Source organism: Oryza brachyantha, chromosome 1 (assembly GCF_000231095.2).
Source record: "Oryza brachyantha chromosome 1, ObraRS2, whole genome shotgun sequence".
NCBI classification, from domain to species: Eukaryota; Viridiplantae; Streptophyta; class Magnoliopsida; order Poales; family Poaceae; genus Oryza; species Oryza brachyantha.
The window spans coordinates 6,524,206-6,544,241 of record NC_023163.2 but is presented as its reverse complement, the minus strand read 5'-3'; the positions used below and the strand labels follow the sequence as shown (position 1 = coordinate 6,544,241).

The 20,036-nt window shown below is 42.6% G+C and overlaps 4 protein-coding genes across 4 annotated transcripts; 2 read left to right on the top strand and 2 right to left on the bottom strand.

Moving 5' to 3' along the window:
* Positions 1–2,094: 2,094 nt before the first annotated feature.
* On the bottom strand, positions 2,095–5,751 carry LOC102715257 (phospholipase A1 PLIP3, chloroplastic-like). The gene is made up of 5 exons (XM_015832620.2): positions 4,871–5,751; positions 3,674–4,183; positions 3,533–3,592; positions 2,979–3,395; positions 2,095–2,751 (listed from the first exon to the last, which is right to left on the bottom strand). The coding sequence occupies exons 1-5, from the start codon at positions 5,471–5,473 to the stop codon at positions 2,227–2,229; spliced, it is 2,115 nt and encodes a 704-aa protein (XP_015688106.2). The 5' UTR covers positions 5,474–5,751; the 3' UTR covers positions 2,095–2,226.
* Positions 5,752–8,016: 2,265 nt separating this feature from the next.
* LOC102714972 lies at positions 8,017–9,043 on the top strand. Its single transcript, XM_006645656.3, has 3 exons — positions 8,017–8,223; positions 8,356–8,441; positions 8,634–9,043. The coding sequence occupies exons 1-3, from the start codon at positions 8,127–8,129 to the stop codon at positions 9,015–9,017; spliced, it is 567 nt and encodes a 188-aa protein (XP_006645719.2). The 5' UTR covers positions 8,017–8,126; the 3' UTR covers positions 9,018–9,043.
* Positions 9,044–11,069: 2,026 nt separating this feature from the next.
* Positions 11,070–14,324, top strand: LOC102719332 (replication protein A 14 kDa subunit). The gene is made up of 3 exons (XM_006643942.3): positions 11,070–11,238; positions 12,395–12,652; positions 13,641–14,324. The coding sequence occupies exons 2-3, from the start codon at positions 12,397–12,399 to the stop codon at positions 13,703–13,705; spliced, it is 321 nt and encodes a 106-aa protein (XP_006644005.1). The 5' UTR covers positions 11,070–11,238; positions 12,395–12,396; the 3' UTR covers positions 13,706–14,324.
* A 616-nt stretch (positions 14,325–14,940) lies between these two features.
* LOC121053238 (formin-like protein 7) lies at positions 14,941–16,259 on the bottom strand. Its single transcript, XM_040519811.1, has one exon. The coding sequence runs from the start codon at positions 16,196–16,198 to the stop codon at positions 15,227–15,229; it is 972 nt and encodes a 323-aa protein (XP_040375745.1). The 5' UTR covers positions 16,199–16,259; the 3' UTR covers positions 14,941–15,226.
* Positions 16,260–20,036: the final 3,777 nt, after the last annotated feature.

Here is a 20,036-nt window from a genome sequence, read left to right as displayed (position 1 = left end):
ATGCATATTGAGTTTTTCATGATAATTATATACTCTCTCGGTCCCTAAATATTTAATACAATTAACTTTTTTTATATATATTTGACTATTCGTCTTATTTAAAAAATTTACATAATTATTTTGTATATTTCGTGTATTGTTAAATATATTTTTATGTATATATATAACTTTACATATTTTACAAAAGAATTTAAATAAAACAAATGGTTAAATATATGTTAAAAAATCAACGGCGTCAAATATTTAGTGACGGAGGTAATAGTTATAAATAGCAGAGCCAGTGAGTTTACTATCTCTACATTTTACCACGAAGTGAGGGAGCACTATTTTCTTCGAAATTTTGATGGGAATTAGTACAAGACTGTTCAGGCGGAAGGGCGGTTGAATCCAAGCCGTACTCTGTCACCGTCCTCAACTAGCGTGAAATGCCAAAAGAAGCAGATCTCCTCACGTACATGTGTGGCGTACTGGTGGTCACGCATTCAGCGCGAGTAGTCCTCCTCGCCGGCCGGCCGTCTCCTCTGACCGCCACCGGCCGGCGTACGCACGCTACGCCGCGCTCTGCACCACACATTTAGCAGCAGATCTATATGGCTCCCAGCTCCACCGCCCCGCGCGATCATCCAGGATGGGATCGGCACGTACGTATTCCTTCCGCCCCGTCGGCCCCCAGGTAGCCGGATTGGCACGACGCCGACGCGCCGCTTGTCGCCATGCGCATCCTAGCTTGCGAGCTCGTGGTCGTGGGTTGCCGAGGAGGAAGAAATAAGGGGAAAAAAAAAGGTTGGATTTTTATGCCGGCAGGGCACGTACGATCTTTCGCTCCCGTCGTTGTCGGTTTTCGCTGCCTGCTGGATTTTCGCTGAAGAAAAGAAAAATCTGACCTTTTTTTTTCCTTTTCTGGATTCAGTTTGCTCGCTGGCTGGCTGTTTTTAAGAACACTCGAAAAGGCTTTACGGCCTTACGCATAGGCTGATAGGCATTGCTTTGCTTCGATTGGAACTTGGAAGGTCTAGCTGAGTTCTCAACTTCTCTTCAAATGACAATCTGGTAACTCTAAAGTCTAAAGAGAGTTTGCATATGGAGAAGGCTACTTTCAGTTTCAGAACGGTGCAAGATAGAGACGGAAAAGGGTTGGAAAAAATTGGGGACTTATTCCAGTTAACGGCTCGTCTTTTGACTTTATTTAAAAAAACAAACGATATATTTATAAATAAAAAAAATATGAATCTAATTTTAAAATGAACTGTAATAAAAAATCCTAAAATAAACTATAAAGTTAAAGTTAAAAATACAATTTTTGTCTCTTAAACATCAAAAAAAACGGGGAGGCTATTGAAGCGACGTGTATCATACGCGTATTCCCCTGTACACGTAATACGTACAAATTCTGGTATAGTTTCTTTGCAAGCAACACGTACTAGATACGTACAGTACAAGGCATCGCATGGCTGTCACTAATACAGGAGAGTGACGAGGACTTAACCTTTGTTTGATTGTTCATTACGTGTTCCGACACGCATACTGTGTAGGTCTAATCCCTCGGTTGCCTACTCTGGTTATACATCTTGCCTCCAGGTTTCTGCCTCATGACAGATTATACAGACACAAATGGCAAAATATATAGAGAGACAGACCACATCTTGGAGTCTAATTAATAAATTTATTATCTAAGTTTTAGAGTCCAATTAATTAGCATATGATCGATCTATCTGAGGTCTTTTTTCTTTTTTTATGTGTCAAATCCACGTAGGAACTGTTTGAGAAGCCTTAGATTCTAATATGTAGCTACTTGGTTGCCAATTTTTCGAGAATCTAGAAAAGCTCCTGAAGCCAGTTTCCGAGAATCTAGAAAAGCTCCTGAACCCAGCTTCTGGATTCTTAATTATTTTTTCAAAATATGTAGTACATATTCTTATAAGCTGTGAATCGTTTGGGACAGCTTCTGGCACAACTTCTCTAGCTTTTAGTTCATTTTTCAAAATCTATAACTACATATTCTCATAAGTTCAAAATCTATAACTACATATTCTCGTAATCTCATAAGTTATGAACCGTTTGGACAGCATCTAAGCAAAGAGAGTATCATCACATCATCTGGGTATGACACTTTGTATGGCATTTCCACTTTGGGAAGAAAGAATCATTGCTGCAGCAGTGTGGGGTGTAACTGCAACCAACAAAATGAATCAACGGATGGGATCTAACCACGCTTTACATGTACGTTTACATGAATCTAACGACCAGGAAGGCGCCGATGACGAGCAGCTTCGCCGGCACCAGCAGGACGACCAGCAGGCGCGCGTGCGCCCGCGCCTGCCTCGCCGTCTCCCGGCCGCCCTCCACGGCGGCGTCCAGGAGGACGCCCAGCCGCGTCCGCTCGACGGCGCCGCCGCGCGGCCACCACAGGAGGAGCCGCCACCGCCACCGGCCGCGCTCCGTCTCCCGGTGCCGGCGCACCTCCTTGCGCACCACGGCGCGCACCGAGCGGAGGTACGAGTTCACGTCGTGGTCGCGGTACACCGCGCCCTTGGGCCCGTAGGCGCTCTTGTCCCTGAGGATCTCCAGCGGGTGCGGCGAGTTGAAGAAGGTGGACATGGCGGACCGGAGCTGCCGCAGGGAGGCGCCCGACGACGAGGAGTCGCTCAGGTGATAGATGCCGCTGTCCGGTGGGAGGAGGTCGTGGTGCGGGGATAGCCTCTTGTCAGGTTGCAGGATGAACATTTCGCCCATTGGGGCGTACAAGAGCTTCTGCAATGAAATGCACAGAAAGGGTTACAGCCATTGTTGGTTAATTTGCTGATAACATGCAAACAGAGATGAAAAAACTTTACGAACAAGAAGTACACAGAAGTATTGTTTTTCACTACTCTGAAATGTAATGGCCAGCAAATCATGCTAGCTCTTTAAATTGTACGAGCAAGCTAATTAACCAGATGCATAAGAAATGGTTAGCTGAGGCGGATCCATGAACCTACCTGATTTGTGAGGCATGGGTGACTGCGGAAATTCCCATTGGCTAGTTTCAGGATGTTAGCAACATGGTCAGGGTAGTTGCACGAAAAGACTCGAGGAACAATATCGCGATGCATCGTGATCGACTGAACATGATTTCTTGGCAATCCAAGTTTGTGAAGCAAGTGGTCGCCGCCACACATGATGCAAGGTGCGCCAAATGTTATAACAGGCAACAACGATGAAGCAGGTACCACTCCTCTCATCAGTAACATTAGATTCACAAGCAAAGCCAGACTACCACCAAGAGAATGACCAGTGAAGCGTAATGCTGCAGCTTTACCAGAACTTCGCAAATGAGATCTGACATATGGCAACATCTGGTGATACATTCCCTTGGCTGCTTCATATATTCCCCTATGAACAAGCACGTCGAGTCCCTGCATAAGTTACAATTCAAATGTTTACGAGTCAATTGAATTCAATCCATGATGCACATCTAAATGAAGCTGCTGGTGCACAATGAACGTATACTGGCACAATATCTTGAAATGTTAGCGACAGGCTAGTAGGATACCTCAAATTTGACTGGTTCAAATAGTAGGTTGGCCTGCCAAGAAGCAATTGACTCCGAACCCTGCCAATTAACAATGAAACACTCATGACCTATTCAAAGTGAAGATTACACATGTCATGATATATTGGGAAGAAGGCATACCTGAACTACAAAGTATCTTGTGCTGCCTTGATCATCATCACAAATGAACCATTCACAAGGGCAAGATCTTGAAGAGTTCAGATCATCTGCAACAGCCTGTCTTGTTTCTTCCTTGGCGGCAACCATGGAAGTTACTGAATTCGTAGTGGCCACAAATGAAGCTTCATCCATGGTTAAACCTTCACCACTCTGACCGTTTACAATGGCCATGATGGTTGGGTCATTCTTGACATCATTCCTGGAACCAAAGGGAATGACGCCCATAGCCCGTGAATGTAAATAAGAGGCAGCAGACGACATGACATGGTATGCGCCGAAGGGGTTTACCCCCAACCCACTTTCTGTCTTCTTGTTGCTCCCTGGCTCAGGGTTCTCTACAAGTTCAGATTCTTGATTCGGAGATTCACTTTTCTCGGTTTTATGCTCCTGCTTCTGATCAAGACCAGCTTTGGCCTTCTCTTGTACTGATGAAGTCACAAACCGCAAATCGTACCTCCGCAGACATTTTGGCTGAGAAAGCAAACAGTTGCTTATTGCAAATTGCAATGAAATATTGATATCACGGAGTATGTCAGAAAGGAAACTTGCAAAATGCAATCATAATTTAGTTATGTGATACCAGAAATGTAATTGTGTAATTAATAATATCACGATTCACAGACCACATAAGTATCAAATAAGGAAGTGAGCAACAATATATAATCCCTCCATCAAGTGTCTATACTCCATAGGCCAGAAGCAGCGGCTCAAATGAAGTACCAGGTGGTGGACAATAATAGACAGATACAACTCAGCCATAGATAACTCCAAGAGTAGCTTTTGGAAATTGCATTAAGCAGACCTGGCACTAACCCGTCAAATCCTTCAGGAAGACCCCACTGTTGTCCAAGAGCACAAAGGGGACCAGGACGACTAATTGGGAATGGCATAATGCATAGTTTGCGGAGCAGTACAGGAAATTCTTCACCATCTCCGTGGGAGAAGTAAACAATAAAAGCCAAAACAGACTAAAAAATAAGTCCTAAAAATACCAGTATTAGCATGCATTTCTGTCGAGTTTACAGCATAGACCAGGACGCAACTTGAACAATTCATCACAAGCAATTGGCGTGTAGGCAATCCACCAAATATGGATTGCAGTTGATGCATAGGTGAATTCGAGAATCGTGGTAACTCGCACGGATCCTTGGATCTTACCGTGATCTTGGGAATCATGTAGGCGATGTTGCAGAGGTAGGACATCTTGGAGAACTCCTTGGCCTCCCCGAGCGACACTTTCCTGAGGAGCCTCGAGAACGTCGCTTGGTCGACCACCTTGCCGTCGCACTCGTCATCGTCCTCCCCGACGGCGCAGCAGCCTTCCTCCTCACCCCCACCGCACGAGGCGCAGCACTCTTCGCCGGCGCGGCCCGCTTCCTGGGAGGCGGCTCCGGCAGCCTCGGCGTCCGCCGCCTCCGCCCACTGCGGCTGCACCCGTAGCATCTGCAGCACCCAGTTCCCCTCCTTCCGCTCGTCCGCCCCCGCATCTCCCCCCTGCCTCGCCTCCTCCCTCTCCACCTCCGCCGCGCGCTGGCTCCTCGCGTCCTCGCCGCGAACCGCACCGCCGACCGCACCAGCCCTCTCCCCTCCTCCTCCTCCCCCTCCGCCGCCGAGCGGCCACAGCCGCAGCAGCGGCGCATGCAGGGCGGCCCGCGGCGGCGACGGCTGCTGGTGGTGGTGCCGCTGCGCCACCGGAGGCGGCGGCTGCGGAGCCGCGGAGGCGGCGGGCCGGATGCCGCGCACGAACCTCAGGGCCTCCATAGCCTCCTCCTCCTCCTCCGCGCCTCCACGCCCCCACTCTCTCTCCTCCTCCTCTTCGTGGCGCGCGTGAGTTTAACAACCACTAATAATAGCGCGGTTAAGTTTAGCCAAATCGTGATTAGCCCCGGGCTCCGCTCGAGATCAAGGCCACCTCACCTCACCTCAGCTAAGCTCACTCTCACCTCCGGCGGCGATCGACGGCGGCCGGTGCAAAAGGAGAAGGATGCGGAACGGGAGGAGAGAGAAAGGATGGGGCGGGGGAGGAGGCGACCTCCTATATATGCGGAGTGCGGTGGTGGGGAAGGGGAGGACCCGCCATGGGAGCCTGGGCCGGGGACGGGGAGGAGGGAGAGAGGAAGGTGGGGGCGGGATTGTTTGTGGGGAGGAGAGAGAACCCGTGAAGAAAAATCTGCCCGGTTGCTTGCTCCGGTCTAGTATCCTTGGTAGGCTCTTTTTGGCATTTTGTTGGGTTTCTTTGCCCCTTGATTTGACACTGTTTGAATTTGTTATTGACATCGTATTTTATAAATTTAGGAATTTTACATGATGTTCTGAAATTATCATGTTACAATATATGTGTCGTTCTTCGTACGGTTATCGTATTTTCGGAACAAACTCGTTAATTTACGTATTGTCGGGCAATAACATCTTCATTCTTTTTATATTTTGTATTTATATTTTTTTCCGAAGAAACAAAAACTATATGATGTTTTTTTAATGTATTAATATAAGAATTTTTTTGTTTTAAATAACATGGTGCACAAGACAAAGTTCGGTAAGAGAAGATATACCATGTCAATACGTTTACCACGTGCCACCATACGAGGTTATGCATACGGATACGAGTGACACGGAGGACAGGAGGCTCCATCCATTCGCCACCTGGACTAGCCGCAGAAGATCAGGAGTAACTTCCGTGGACGCGTCGTCCAGCGCACATGCCCGGGACACGTCAGCGGATGAGAAGGCCTTCTCGGAGGTAGACGTGGACACCTGGTGTGCCCCATGCATGGTGGGCCTCTCGATTTTATCCACTCCACAAGCCCACGACACGCGATCCGGCCCAGCAGTTGGATTTTGTATGGGCTCGCACGGGAGCCAACATTATTTGGGCCGTGATATTAGTGGGCCGAGTACTCTTAGGCCAGTGTTTATGATGAGCGTGGATCGCGGATAATTTAGGGCTAACTCTAGTTTAATTTAAATAAACTATTTTTTTATTAAAATTGGTTCTAACCCACGACCATCTTCTTTGTGCTGAATTAGTTGCCTTGGCTGATTGTATCCTGTCTGAATTCGTGTATTTGAAAGTGAAAAGAGGTACAATAATATGGTTCTATTTAGAACGTGGTAAATTAACCGTACTCGTACGAATTAGTTCAATCCCTACTAAATTCTTGGTAAATCCGTTCATCATCGATAGTTCGAGACTGTATTTAGGTTAGACTTTGAGCTATGTCATCCAAGTGCTCAAGCAGATAAGTTAACTTCTTGCAGTTATCCCCTGTGATGTTTACATTTTCTTAGCTAGTGAAGACCGAAGAGTGGATGAGTAATCGTTCATTTGGACTGATGGTTACTTGCACGGATCAGTAAATAGGAAAGAAAAATAACGGCTACATCCGTCCTAAAATAATTTCTAGATGTTTAGCATAAAAATCTAAAAATATTTTTTAGTCACTTCAGTAGTTAGTTTTTTAATTTTAATTTGATTATTTTTCTTTCTAAGCGTCTAAAGGACTCTAATTATTGAAACGATTGAAATCATAGGAATCAGCATAAGTGTTTATATTGTAGGGATAAAATTTACATCATAAAAATGATTATCTCTTAGGATATAGTAATTTTTATATTTTAGGACTAATTATCTCGAATGAGTCGTCATCGAGTCAGGCTCTGCGACTCTGCGAGTAGGTTTCTCAACCCACCAATACCTTCTAAATTTCTTAACATGCACATAAATTCGGCAGCAAGTAACCAACATGTCATTTCTGAAAACGATAACCTAAATAAAAATGATTAATTCTTGTGTGCCAGACAAGAGGAAGGACGTACGGAAACGGGCCTGAACAGTATCGATTAGATCATTGATCTTTGTTAAAAAAAAACAATGGACATGTTTACAAACAAAAATTAATTCTTGTGTGCCATGCAAGGTGAAAAATAAATTTTGGTAAAAAAACTAATATCATTAAAAGTTTTAAATTTTAACTTATAAGTATAAGCATAAACGAAAAGATGGGGTTAGAAAACTGGAACAAGAAATCACAAGATGCTACGGCTACGAGAGATACTTATGTACGAAGAGAACCGTATGCAATTTCGTCAGAGTTCCTCGTTTGAACACCTCGTTAAGGATCGGTTTGGTGATATTGGTCAAGATTAGTTGGCCAGCTCTGAAAAGAAAGATTTAAGCTCAAATCAGAGCAGAATGGGAGGAAATCGGTGCTCTGTGCTACCCAGTTACACACGCTACATTACAGGTGGAAACAAGAGAAGCGTGCGAGGGAACGAGAATGTGTGTCTGGGGTGCAAAACTGATCTCCGTCATTATATATTCAGAGCTTCAGACAGTCAGACACTGATTGCTATCTATGCTTGCACTTGTTCCTCATATGGCCTGAGAACTTCTGACAAGAACGAGTGAACGACAATGGCTTTGGTCTCCAGGACGTGGCGCTGGCCCAGGTGCTTCTTGTTTTTGATGATGGCGTGCGTCTGCACCTCGTTGATCACTCGCTGCAGATCAGGTAGATTTGTCTTGCTTTTGTTGTTGGTATGCTGTTCTTTTGGTGCCTTATCTGAAAGTGATGGATTAAGCATGCACAATGTTCATCTGCATTTGCTGAACCCCTTTTTTTTTCTCTGATGGATGCATGAAGACGAAGCGGCAGCAGCCTTCCATGGTCAGAAAAGGAGCACCGGAGACATCGTTGCCAGAGCCATCATCTGCTTCAACGATCGATATGTAAGCACGTCCTCTAAGCAATCAAACATTGATATCACAGTTATTAATTCGTAATTAGGGTGTAAAACGGAGCAGTAAAAACATCTTCAGACAAAAAAAGAACATCTTTTTTTTTCATCTTGTCCGAGCAGAAATGCAAGCTGTTTTTGATGCTCTGCATGCGCGTGTTCTTTGCATTGGTGGTGGCCGAAGATCTACAGCGGGTGCCAGGAGCAGTACAGGCTGGGGCCGGAGGGCGCGCTGCACGTGCCGCCGCCGGCGGCGGAGGCGTTCTGCGGCGGGCCGTGCCTGGCGGAAACGAACCTGGTGCTCGGCTGCGTCGACGGCATCATGGACAGCTTCCGCTTCTACAACGGCGCCGCCGTCGGCGACGTCCGCCTCGCGCTCGACCGCGGCTGCGGCCACACGGGCCTCCGGGGCGACTTCGACGTGATGCGGCGGCTCGGGGGCGAGGGGTACTACTACGGCGGCGGGAGCAGCGTTCGCCTCGCGCCCCGCGGCTTCATGACGACGACGGCGGCGGCTCCGGCGCCGCTGTTGATGGGCGCCGTCGTCGGCGTTCTCCTGTGGGGATGACTAATTATTAACCGGTTTATATAGTTGTTAAGGAAAGAAATTATTATCACATTTTCATGTTATAAGATGCTTCCATCGTCTTTAATGCTAATGAATCTGTTAATATCTATAATTAATATATATATATATATATATTAATAGATACGATAAAAGTATCTTTTAATATAAAACAATACACGTACGAATGGTACGGTATAGTAAGTACCAGAGTTAATTGTATTGTACGGTAAAGGGTGTGCATGTACACTGCTGTACATCTTTACTGTATGTCCCTAAATAGTTATTAAAAATATAAAAAAGTAATAATATAAATTAATATAAGATATGTACTTAAATTCAACTTCTACATTTAACAAAAAAATAAATTAAACTAAAATAGTATACACATTGAAATTTATAGTTTTTTATTTTTTATAGTTTTGTATAAGTTAAGTTTGAATTTGCATGTTTTTTATGGCATAACTCATATTAATCTATATCGTTAATTTTTTTATAACTTTTAATGACTATTTTGATAAATGTAAGCAATGGTTGTCCAACCCTATGCTAAAAAGAGTTTCACAGCTAGCCAGTTCTATGCAAAACTTTTATATTTTGTGCTACCTCTGTTTTATATATGTTTGATTTTTTTAGCGTTTGACCATTTGTCTTATTTAAAAATTTAGTACAAATATCAAAATGACAAGTCGTGTTTAAAGTTCTTTTGATAATAAAGTAAGTCACAAGCAAAATAAATAATATTTCTATAATTTTTTAAATAAGATAAATAGTCAAACATTAACGGTAAAAAGTCAAACATCTTACGAAATGGAGGGAGTAACGGAGGGAGTAGAATGTTCTCATACCAAGGTGAGCTTGATTAAGTGGAGAAAGGTAAAGCACATCGACTTCTGATTCACAACAAAAGTTTGAATTTTGAAACTCAATTTAGAGATGGTTTTAATATTTTTATAATATTAGCTTGTAAATCAATAAGGATTTGCAAATATAAACGTTTAAACCATAGATTAATTTTTGTTCAATTTCTTCGTTCTATTTTCCTGCTTATGATGCATGGAGCAAATGATGAGAGTGTTTATTTAACCTCTGTTTGGAATTTTGCGGTGTCCAGTGTCCTTTTAGTAAGGGGATGAGACAATTTAAGGAGATTTTTTTATTTTTAAATATTTTAATAAATAATTTTATTACTAAACCTCCAGGTATAATATTTTCACCCTATAAATCTTTTGTCCACGCCACCAACATTGACGTGGCAAAACGGCTTGCCACGCCATTGCCATGCCGATCAGGCGGCGTGGCAGCGTTGTCTTGCCACGCCACACTGGCGTGGCCAAAAGGTTCGGTTTTGAAAAAAATTTGCCAGGTGGTTACATGCTAAAAATGTTTATTTAATAAAAAATCCAATTTAAGCATACGGCACGTGAATTTGGAGTGACAATGTGACATATAAAAAAAGCAAAAATTGTTGGGTGTATGAGAAACTATCTCGTAGATAGTTTATCTTTCTTTTATATTTAAGAGTATTAATATTAGAGCTGTGGAAACACCGATGTTGTGTTCATGAAGTTGTGGGTATACAGCGTTTAGATGCTCTTTTTATGGGGACAAAGCATTTAGATACCCATTCCCGTAATTTTTGTGTACAACTGAGGCTTATTTCACTAGATTTTTATTAAGGCTAGGGAGTTGTTACTAATCTTTATTTGCTAGCGAAATTTAGATGACGTATTTTTATGATGTCTTTCATGTAATAAGATTAAATTTAAGTTTGAACAAGATACTTTTACTACAACTAACAAATATTCTTTTTATTTTTTACATTTTAGAACTGACACTAAAATGGTTTAAAATATCATAATTTATTGAAGATAAAAATAAAAAAAATTATCCGTGCATTATTTATATAATCATGCATGTGGATAGTAAATTATGGACAGTACCAAGCTCATCGGTGGTGTACTGGTGTAAGCGCGGGAAAGAGAAGCGGCGTTTTGGCGCGAAAAAGGCGAAGAGGGGCGCGTAGCCTTTGGCGCCACCGCGCCAGCCGCCATTAATTCAGGGCGTGGGTGGCAATTCCGCAATAAGCTTCATTTTAAGGGCAACGAGCTCCAAAAATTCGCTAGACGCCTCCCGGGATCCGGAAGCGCCCCCCCCCCCCCCTCCGATCACCGGCGCCGGCAACCCCGAGCTCCGACGCCGCCTCCCACCGAAGCCGAAGCCGGTACGCCGCCTCCAAATCTTCCCTTCTCCCTCTCCTGCCGTGACTGAGGTGGGGGCTTATCGTCTAGGGTTGCTGGAGAGAATGGGTCGGTTTCCCTTTTGGGGGGGGGAGGGGGGGGGACTAGTGGTGGTTCAGTCACCATCGCGCGCCGCCTCGGCCTCCGCGCTTCCACTGCGAGCGCGTCCTGCTCTCCTCTTCGGCGGCGGATCGCGCGGCCCTAGCTCATTCCCGGCGGCCTCTGGCGTCCCCGTGTCACGCCTGGCTCGAGCTTTCGATTCATCAAAGTTGCTAAGTCCCTAAAACCCCCAAGGACCCCCAGGAATTTGCTAATGAAATTTGGTTCATTTTGATGTAATAGGATACTAGCTGCAGATGAGAGCAGAAAACTAAAAATCAGTTTGTGGGGTTCAGATTCGGTCATATGAATCGTCCCGAGAAAACGTTTGCAGCAAGGAGCAAGATAATCCTTGTGTTGTGCTTGATGCCTTGATCGAAGTGTCATTGTCTTGGACATCGTATAGTTGTGCTGAAAATCTGATGAAATAGCTAGGAGGGGTTGTGCTGGTGGTGGTACTTGATCAAATTATTGTTAAGTTCAATAATCACTTTGCTGAGTAATGTAAGATGCATTGCTTGTCCTGGTCTAAGGAATTGTTTTTCCAACTATATGAAGGTAAGCTAATTTAATTTGCTATGTTCTATGTTGCTGGCCTTTGTAATCTAACCTTGCTGTGAAGAGATGGTCCACTGATTTGGAAGAAATGATACACTGAAGAATAATGCTGTGTGGATTTAAATTTCAAATCAATTTTTCATTTTTTGCTGTACTATTTTTGGTGTTAGGATTGGTGCGTGTAGTTTTATTGTTTAGTTTGAGTTTGAGGTTTCTAGAGATCCTGTCTCCTTCGCTAACGGCGATCAAGGAGGGAACCATGTCAATTTTCTTGTTGCAGACTGAAAGCCGGATGGTTGTGCCCTTTCTGGATGCAAGGCATCAAGGAGTTGAATGAACTTATGCAAATATTTTCCATGTGCTTGCTAGTCATGATAGAATAAGTAGGAGTAGATCTTTGCAATTTCAATTTGTTTGCTCGCCTGTGTTATTGGATTGGTAATTTGAAATGTGTTGATGAATATGAAAAGCGATGCCTTGCAGAAATGGATACAACAAGCCCTGCAGCATTCGTCAATGGAGAAATTCTGAAGATGTTTGTGGGACGAAGAGTGCGCACGGTGGTCCAAGCCCAACGTGAAGAAGGTGGATTGCTTATTGGGCAGTCCACCGATGGTCATCAGCTAACCATCAAAGGAGCCTCTGGTGCCCCTATGTCACGCTATCTGGAGATTATTGGGATCGCTGAACCCAACCAGACCATCCGTGCTGAAGTTTGCACAGATTTTGGTGAAAACTTTGGTGAGAACTGTTGCCCAGTTCTATTCTTTTCCTTTTTAGTACGACTATCATGAATTGTCTGTATGTTGCATTGCTACACTGGTTTCCTACATTCAAGTTTGCTAGCTCTTAACATAAATTCAGAGACATAGTTTTAGTGTGCCTATATTTTTATGCTCTTTCACCCATAAGGGGTTCTAACCTGTTAATTGGTGATTGTGGTTTTTATTCTTGTGTTCCATGTATGAGTAAAAATCTGTACACTTATCATAAAAACTAGAGTAGATTTCACAAAACTACATGTACTTTGACCAAATCATCAAAAATTTACAAATTTAAGGTTGTGTATCACGAAACTACAGATTTAACAACAAATTTCTCAAAAACTACAGATTTAAGATCTTGCATCACAAAACTACAGATTTAGTGATAAAACTATTAAAGAACTACAGTTTTAGAGTCAACTATTATCTTTTTTAAGTTACAAAAGTTGTAGTTTTATGATAAAATTTATGTTAAATCTGTAGTTTTATGATACAAAGTCTTAAATCTGTAGTTTTATGAAAAAAATTGGTATTAAATCTGTAGTTTTGTGATACATGTCCTTAAATATGTAGTTTTGTGTTAGTTTGATCAAACTACCTGTAGTTTTGTGAAAGTTACTCTAAAAACTATACTTTCATGAGTAGATAATGTTACATTTCTCATTTTATTCATGCTTACATCTGCAAATATACTTGCATAAGTAGTTCTTTGTGTTAGAAATGTAGCTCCTTGAGCTTATAACTTCTGGGAGTGAAATACTACTTCAACTCAAATGCCTGATGTCATAGCATTTCTTTGTATCAAGAGAAACGTATAGTGGTTTACTGTTTTTATTTCTTCTGCTTGTCTGGCTTGAAACATGACTAATAGTATGTGGGATTTTTTTAAATCTTTACCTTGCTGTAATAGCTTCATTTTAGACACCCTCATTACCCACTGATGTTTCTGTCATCTTTATCTGCAGATCCTGCACCATTCAATGGACTGTGCAAGCTTGCGAATGGCCAGATGAAGCATTTGTTCCTGTAGAGGTCAGGATCACATACAAGACATTTGTCCAACTAAGCATGTTGGGCTTTCATGATCTCTCTATCTTTAAGATCCGAACTGTTTTGTCAGTCACCTCAGTAATCTGTTACTTATTGGGTGGCTTAGTAAGGCATTAACCTAAGCTATCTAGTATTCTAGTGTCATGATCATGAGGAAAAGCGTGTGCTTCTGTTGCTGAAGAGCTTATTGTGTTTGCTCCTTCTAAGCAAAGCAAACCGGAGCTTTGGGTTGCATTGTTACTGTCGCTTGCATTTGGATCCTTGATAGCAGTATTCCTTGTTATGCTCTCCCATGCAACTTGATCAAGTGAGCATGCTTTCTGATGAATTCCAACATGGCAATCTGAAGTTTTGAACTAACTGCAAGCTTATTGTCCTGATGGAACATATCACTTTGATCCTATGGTAGTTTTCTGCCAGATCTGTGATCGCTGTAGGGAATTTGGCAGAGTCTGGGTTTAGGGTTGTTTTGACTTCTGATGCAGTAGGAGTTCATTGCAACCGTCTGTAACACCCACGCATATCAGAATTGTCCGTTGCACATTGTGAATCCACGATTCATTCGGCTTTCCATTTGTAAAGCGTTTTTGGTGACTGTTTTTGACAAATTTTGCACGGATCCACCCAAACTGAGTCGTTTTCAGCAGATATATGCTCGCTCCTGATCGAACCAATGAAAATAAAGGTTGTGACTGATAAGTCTGAACATTAATCATTCATCGTCTTCTTGGAGGAGATCTTTTCAAGCATTGGAGATCAAAATGCTTCTTCCTTGTGATCCGAATGGATCGGTAGCGTGTCACTCTCGTACCTATCACTGAGATTGTGAGGCCTCATCTTTTTTCACTGAAGCATGGCAACATGGTATCTTGGTTGCACTATGAACAAATCAAAGAGACAAAATAGAAAAAGCTTATTTTGGACTCCTCCGTTTGTTACCACTTCCTACCGACTTCACTGTCTTCGCTGACAGAGTACTTGCAACAAAAACTACTTGAAAACACAATGGTGATGATGATGATGACAATTGTTGGGCTTATCTGTTCTTGAAAGCAATAAGAGTTGCACACTGTATTAATGAAGGCTGAATATCACTTATAAATTGATCTTTGTGGCTATTTTGAATGTTACTATATTTCACCACGCACTCTAAGAATAAGCACTTTATTAGATCATGCAAAAAAAATTAACAAAAATAGTTATTTAGCTATTTAGGTCACAATCAAACCAACAAAGGACACAGGATCAAACTAGCCAATCAAATGCATAAATTTATGCATCACAAGGACTTGTACTAATGATGAACATAGGAATATAAAATAGTATGAATTTAGCATTGCCACAAAAGGACAGAAGCAACAGAACAAAATTTTAATTTACATCCTTTCTTTCCTCCCTTTTTTTCATGCAAGCCCTCGCAAGATTATGTAAAGTTCTATGAACTGAAAAATGCAGAGATTTTATCGGTTTCCCTTTGAAGGCGGCTTTTTCGTTTACGCCTTTACCGTGATGAAAGCGGATGCATTGACTTGGCAAGCCCGTAGCTCCGGGCCCCGAACCCGAGGCATCCGAGGACCAGCCCCTGCCGGTAAGGCAGCGACGTGGTGCGCCGCCGCGGCGCCGACGACCTGTCCGACGAGGTGGACCGGCGGGCTGGCTGCAGCGGCGGCGCCGGCGCCGGGCACGGGCAGGGCAGCGCGAGCGTGCTGGTCTTCTTGGACCGCGACGACGGCCAGATGGACGGGGGCCAGAAGCCCGACGACCTCTCGGCGGCAGCGCCGGTGATGGCGGCGGCGGCGGATGAGTTGCTGTTGTTCGCGGTGCCGCCGAGGAGGAGGTCCCGCAGCGATATCCGCCGGCGAGTGTTCTTGGTGGAGGAGGAGGAGGAGGTGGAGGAAGACGACGACGACGCTGAGGGGAAGGAGTCCGATGGCGCCGTGACCTTGTTGGCTGGACGCGGGCTCCGCGGCGGCGACGCCGATCTGGCCCGGCGAGGCCGCGGCCGTTGGCCATCGCCGCCGGCATCTCCTCCTCCCACCACCTCCTCGTACTCCTCCTGCTGCTCCCCGAAGCCGGCCTCTTGCCGTATGGGGGAGAGGCACCCGACGCGGATGCGCCCAGCGACGAACAGCTCCTCCGCCGAGCTCATCGCGGCGGCGCCGCCATCCCCATCCCCATGCTGCCGCGCGGCGAACTCGAAATCCCCCGCGCCGCCGCATCCGTAGTGATCACCCTCCCCGACGGCGGGAGCGCAGTGCCCCGCCGCCGCTGTCGACGCAGCGGTGGAGGACGGCGGCGAGCGGAGGATGTAGTGCACGGGGCTGGCCGGGGCGCTGAAGAAGAACAAGTGCCCGCTGCCGCCGCCGCCACCATCGTCGTCGTCGTCCCTGGGGCAGAGGCGGCGGGTGGGGCTGGACGGCGCCGTGGCGACGGGGCTCGTCCCCCCGGCGTCGTCGACGGCGTGGCTCTGCATCCGCGGCGGAGTGAAGGGAAGGCGAGGGAAGCGGGGAAGCGTGCGACGCGATGCGGTGGGGTTTTTGAAGGAGACGTGGGGAGTGGTTAGCGGGCGGGGCGGTACTATTTGTAACTGCGCACGAGTGAGCGTCGATCGCGTGCTGTACTGCTGTACGACGTTGTCTCGTGGCATTTCGGTAAATGATCATTTTCACGGTAAAATGCATCCTTCCAACCTTAGGATGTGTTGATTTTGTTTAGATTTTTTCACGTATCTTTTATATATGTGTGGAACGGATGGAATATCATTTATGCCGTTGTACTATGTATTAATTACTAAATATATTTATTTTATTACTTATATTTATTTCTATAAAATTTTTGAATAGTCATATGTATACCGATACAAAAAATATCTGGCGTTTAAGAGCAAAATTTGGTTGAGGTTTTAACACTTGTTGATCAATTTTATGTCACAGTAAGATTATAAAATATGATTACAACATTATGACGGCATTTTCAAAGTAAACCTACCTTATAGTATAATTTGTTTGGTTTTTAAGCAATTATTGGAGACCAAAAATTTTTAAGCTCGATAGAATTTTGCCCTAAATATTAAATATTTATGACAATGAAGAGGCAGTAATCATTTCAATCTCTTGCTCTAAGATTTTCTGAGATGAGTTTAGATTCAACGGTGAAAAATGTAAAGATGTGTAAGATAACTGTTGTCTTGTCTAGAGAGTTTAAAATTCTGATGAAAAATAACCGGTGAAAGTTGACTATTGAAAATTTGTAGAAGATGTATTGTTTTGCTTTATTTTATGAATTCTATAATATCTTATTATTAGAATCTTGGTGATAATCTGGACTGTTTGGAAGAGATAAAGATTTTGAGAAAAGTTACGAACGTTAGATGCTCATGTAAATAGAGCATATGTTTAATTAGAAATGTCATGCAACGTTGTTGAAATCTTTCGTATGCTTTTAATTTGCATGGTAGTAATCCATCTGTTTCATATCACAAGACTTTTAATTTTTTTTATCCATTCACTAATCAATATATGTGTTTTAATCTATTAGCAACCATATGAATCTAGTCGATGCGTGAAAATCTTATAACGTGAGACCAAAGGGATTAATATATATATATTGGATGGGTTAAACATACATATTTAATCAATTTTAATATGAAAAGAGAATGTTATTCAATTCGTTCCATATTGTAAATCTTTCAACCTCATCATTTTGCTTTTAACAAGTATAAGCGAAACCGCTTATTAACAATTAAAAATAATTTATGGATAAAAATTTTATATTCGTGTCCTTAGCTATCTAAAAACAAAGGTTGAAAAATAAACTACGATTAGAAAACATCGATATCAACTAAAAATTTAAGTTTTAAATTTAAATTTTGACCAATAAACGAGGATAATTAGTCTTGCTTATCATCCGCTGATTCTTATATATGGTTTACCTATGTTTTTAAATTCATTAGTACTTGTATATAAACATAAACTGGCATAGTGGAACGGAAGTGCACCTAGCTAGCGAGCGAGCATCGGGCTGACCAGCCTCTTCCAACGGCTTAATTTCGAACTTAATTAAGGTTAGATTTGGCCACCATGTGTAGCTCAATTAAGCACTAATAATTAGTATTTATACCTTAGACCCGGCAGGGTCAACACAAATCTTTTTATCGATTTGTGGCCTGTTTCGATCTAATTAATCAAAGCTTCGATGACCGTGGCGAGCACCCTGCATGCACGCACGCAGATATGCAGCAGTGCTGTCATGCACAAACCTGCAGGAATATAGTTCAAATTTTATTATTTGGATTAGTGCGAAAATATAGAGACGAACACACGTACGAGCGACAGCGATCAGAGTGAGAAAACAAACCAACGTGAAACAGATTGTACAATAATACGTGCGGCGAGCAAAAGTATGCGAGTGATCTACGGGCGTATATATTGTGCATGGGAGAAAGTGGTTACTGGTATAAAATACCGTGTGTGTATATATACTATATAATACTTCCTTTTATTTAACACCACCGATTTATGGATATATGTTCGATCGTTCCTCTTATTCAATTTCTATATAAATGTGCATAAATTATAAGTAATGATTAAAGTATTTTTAATAAACTAAAATTTTAATAAAATAAATAATAATTATGTAAATATTTTTATAAAACGAGCGGTTAATGTAAACATAAAAGTCAAACGGATTGAAAATTTGAAGGGAGTAGGTGTGTATTCCTGTGGTGGCACGACTTGGGTGACCAAGTTTTGGCAAACCGCTGCTTCTTAATTCTCGAGGGCTGGGCTACCTAGGGCCAATGACGTGTTGATTGGGTAAAAAAAAAACACAGGAGTTCAAATTTTAAATTGGCAATCGATCGATCAACAAATAATTAGCTGCGTCATGTTTATATCATAAACAGATAAACTAATTTATGTTTAGATTTTTTTATATGATTCTGCCTCCAAGGTTATAACAAAAATGAGTATATATATTATATCGTTGGTACACGAGCTTATGATACTATAATATAATTTGATGTTTAAATTTGTAAAATGTTCATTTTAATATATGAACTAAGGTCGAATTAATGGTATTGTGACAGAGTTGGATGCCGAGAATGGCGCGTAGACGTATAAGTGTTTGGACAACCATATAATACATGATAATTATTTAGTAAAAGATCATGTACGACGAAGAAGATGGGGATAAGAATTGCCGAAGGTAAAAAAAAACAAACGCAGTGAGTTATTTGAAGCATGTAACATACCGTTTCACCATTGACCATTCGTAATTCAAAATGAGTGCTCTATAAATCCGTAAGGTTTGATGGGTTCAGTACTTTTTAATATAAAATTTAGTATCTATAATTAATTTATATATTAAGATACCAAAATTTTAATAGTAAATATTGGTATCCAGATATACTTCTCAGGATAGTAAAATTGTCCATACATATCCTTTATGCAATTGAAAAGAAAATTCAAAAGGCAAAATGAGCTGAAACCGTTACGATTTCTTCTCACCAGCTTCGATCCACACGTATGTCCGATGGCAAACGCGTGTGGTGTGAGTTCAGCTACATTTCTCCCTACAAACGTATATATACATACATAAAGACATAAAAAGGTGTAGGCTTTGTACATAGCATCCTTTGGCTTTTCTCCCAGAGATTTTTTTTCTGAATTTCTTTTTTCTCTCCCAGAGATATTGAGACACCCCAACTAAAAATACCCAAAGTAATCCTTGGATTGCAAGTCCAAAAAAGGGCCACATATATATTTGGATTGAGTGAGACGATCCGTCGATGATTTCGGGGGCCTGTCGGCTTAATGGCAATTAGGACAGCAATACATGTTTAGCGGTCGGCTGTTGGACATCATCACACACACAATTATCTTCTATTAGTACTAATTAATCTGCATGAGCGATTGAGCGACAAGGAAATGAACGAAAACTCCTTCAAATGATCAGCCTGTCCTCTCTATTGATTGATCAATCAGCTTAATTATTAACTAATCTTGTTCTTAATTTTCACTTGGGCATTAATTTGATTCGTTTAATTTGCAGTGTTTGTTTATGTAGATAATTTCGGGAGGTTTGGACTGCATATATGCATGAGATGTTGGTTGTTGGAGACGAGGATTAGTGTGAATTTTTTTCTTTTTTTGGGTAACTCGATTAGAGAGAAATTTGGTTGCGACCTGCTGCTGAAGCAGATGTGCACGTCCTCTCCAAGCTAATCAATCAGTCGACTTGGAGCGAGTAGTGTGATGGGGTCAGAGGCAACATGGTCGATTTGCAGCTAGCAACTCGCCTTCACGTAGCAA

Coding starts and splice junctions, on each gene's coding strand:
- LOC121053238 (XM_040519811.1), bottom strand. CDS start 16,198: ATGCAGAGCCACGCCGTCGACGACGCCGGGGGGACGAGCCCCGTCGCC.
- LOC102719332 (XM_006643942.3), top strand. CDS start 12,397: ATGGATACAACAAGCCCTGCAGCATTCGTCAATGGAGAAATTCTGAAG. Junction 12,653..13,640: donor AGATTTTGGTGAAAACTTTG/GTGAGAACTGTT, acceptor CTTTATCTGCAG/ATCCTGCACCATTCAATGGA.
- LOC102714972 (XM_006645656.3), top strand. CDS start 8,127: ATGGCTTTGGTCTCCAGGACGTGGCGCTGGCCCAGGTGCTTCTTGTTT. Junction 8,224..8,355: donor GATCACTCGCTGCAGATCAG/GTAGATTTGTCT, acceptor GGATGCATGAAG/ACGAAGCGGCAGCAGCCTTC. Junction 8,442..8,633: donor TCTGCTTCAACGATCGATAT/GTAAGCACGTCC, acceptor TGGTGGCCGAAG/ATCTACAGCGGGTGCCAGGA.
- LOC102715257 (XM_015832620.2), bottom strand. CDS start 5,473: ATGGAGGCCCTGAGGTTCGTGCGCGGCATCCGGCCCGCCGCCTCCGCG. Junction 4,184..4,870: donor ACATGATTCCCAAGATCACG/GTAAGATCCAAG, acceptor TTGCTTTCTCAG/CCAAAATGTCTGCGGAGGTA. Junction 3,396..3,532: donor TTGAACCAGTCAAATTTGAG/GTATCCTACTAG, acceptor TAACTTATGCAG/GGACTCGACGTGCTTGTTCA.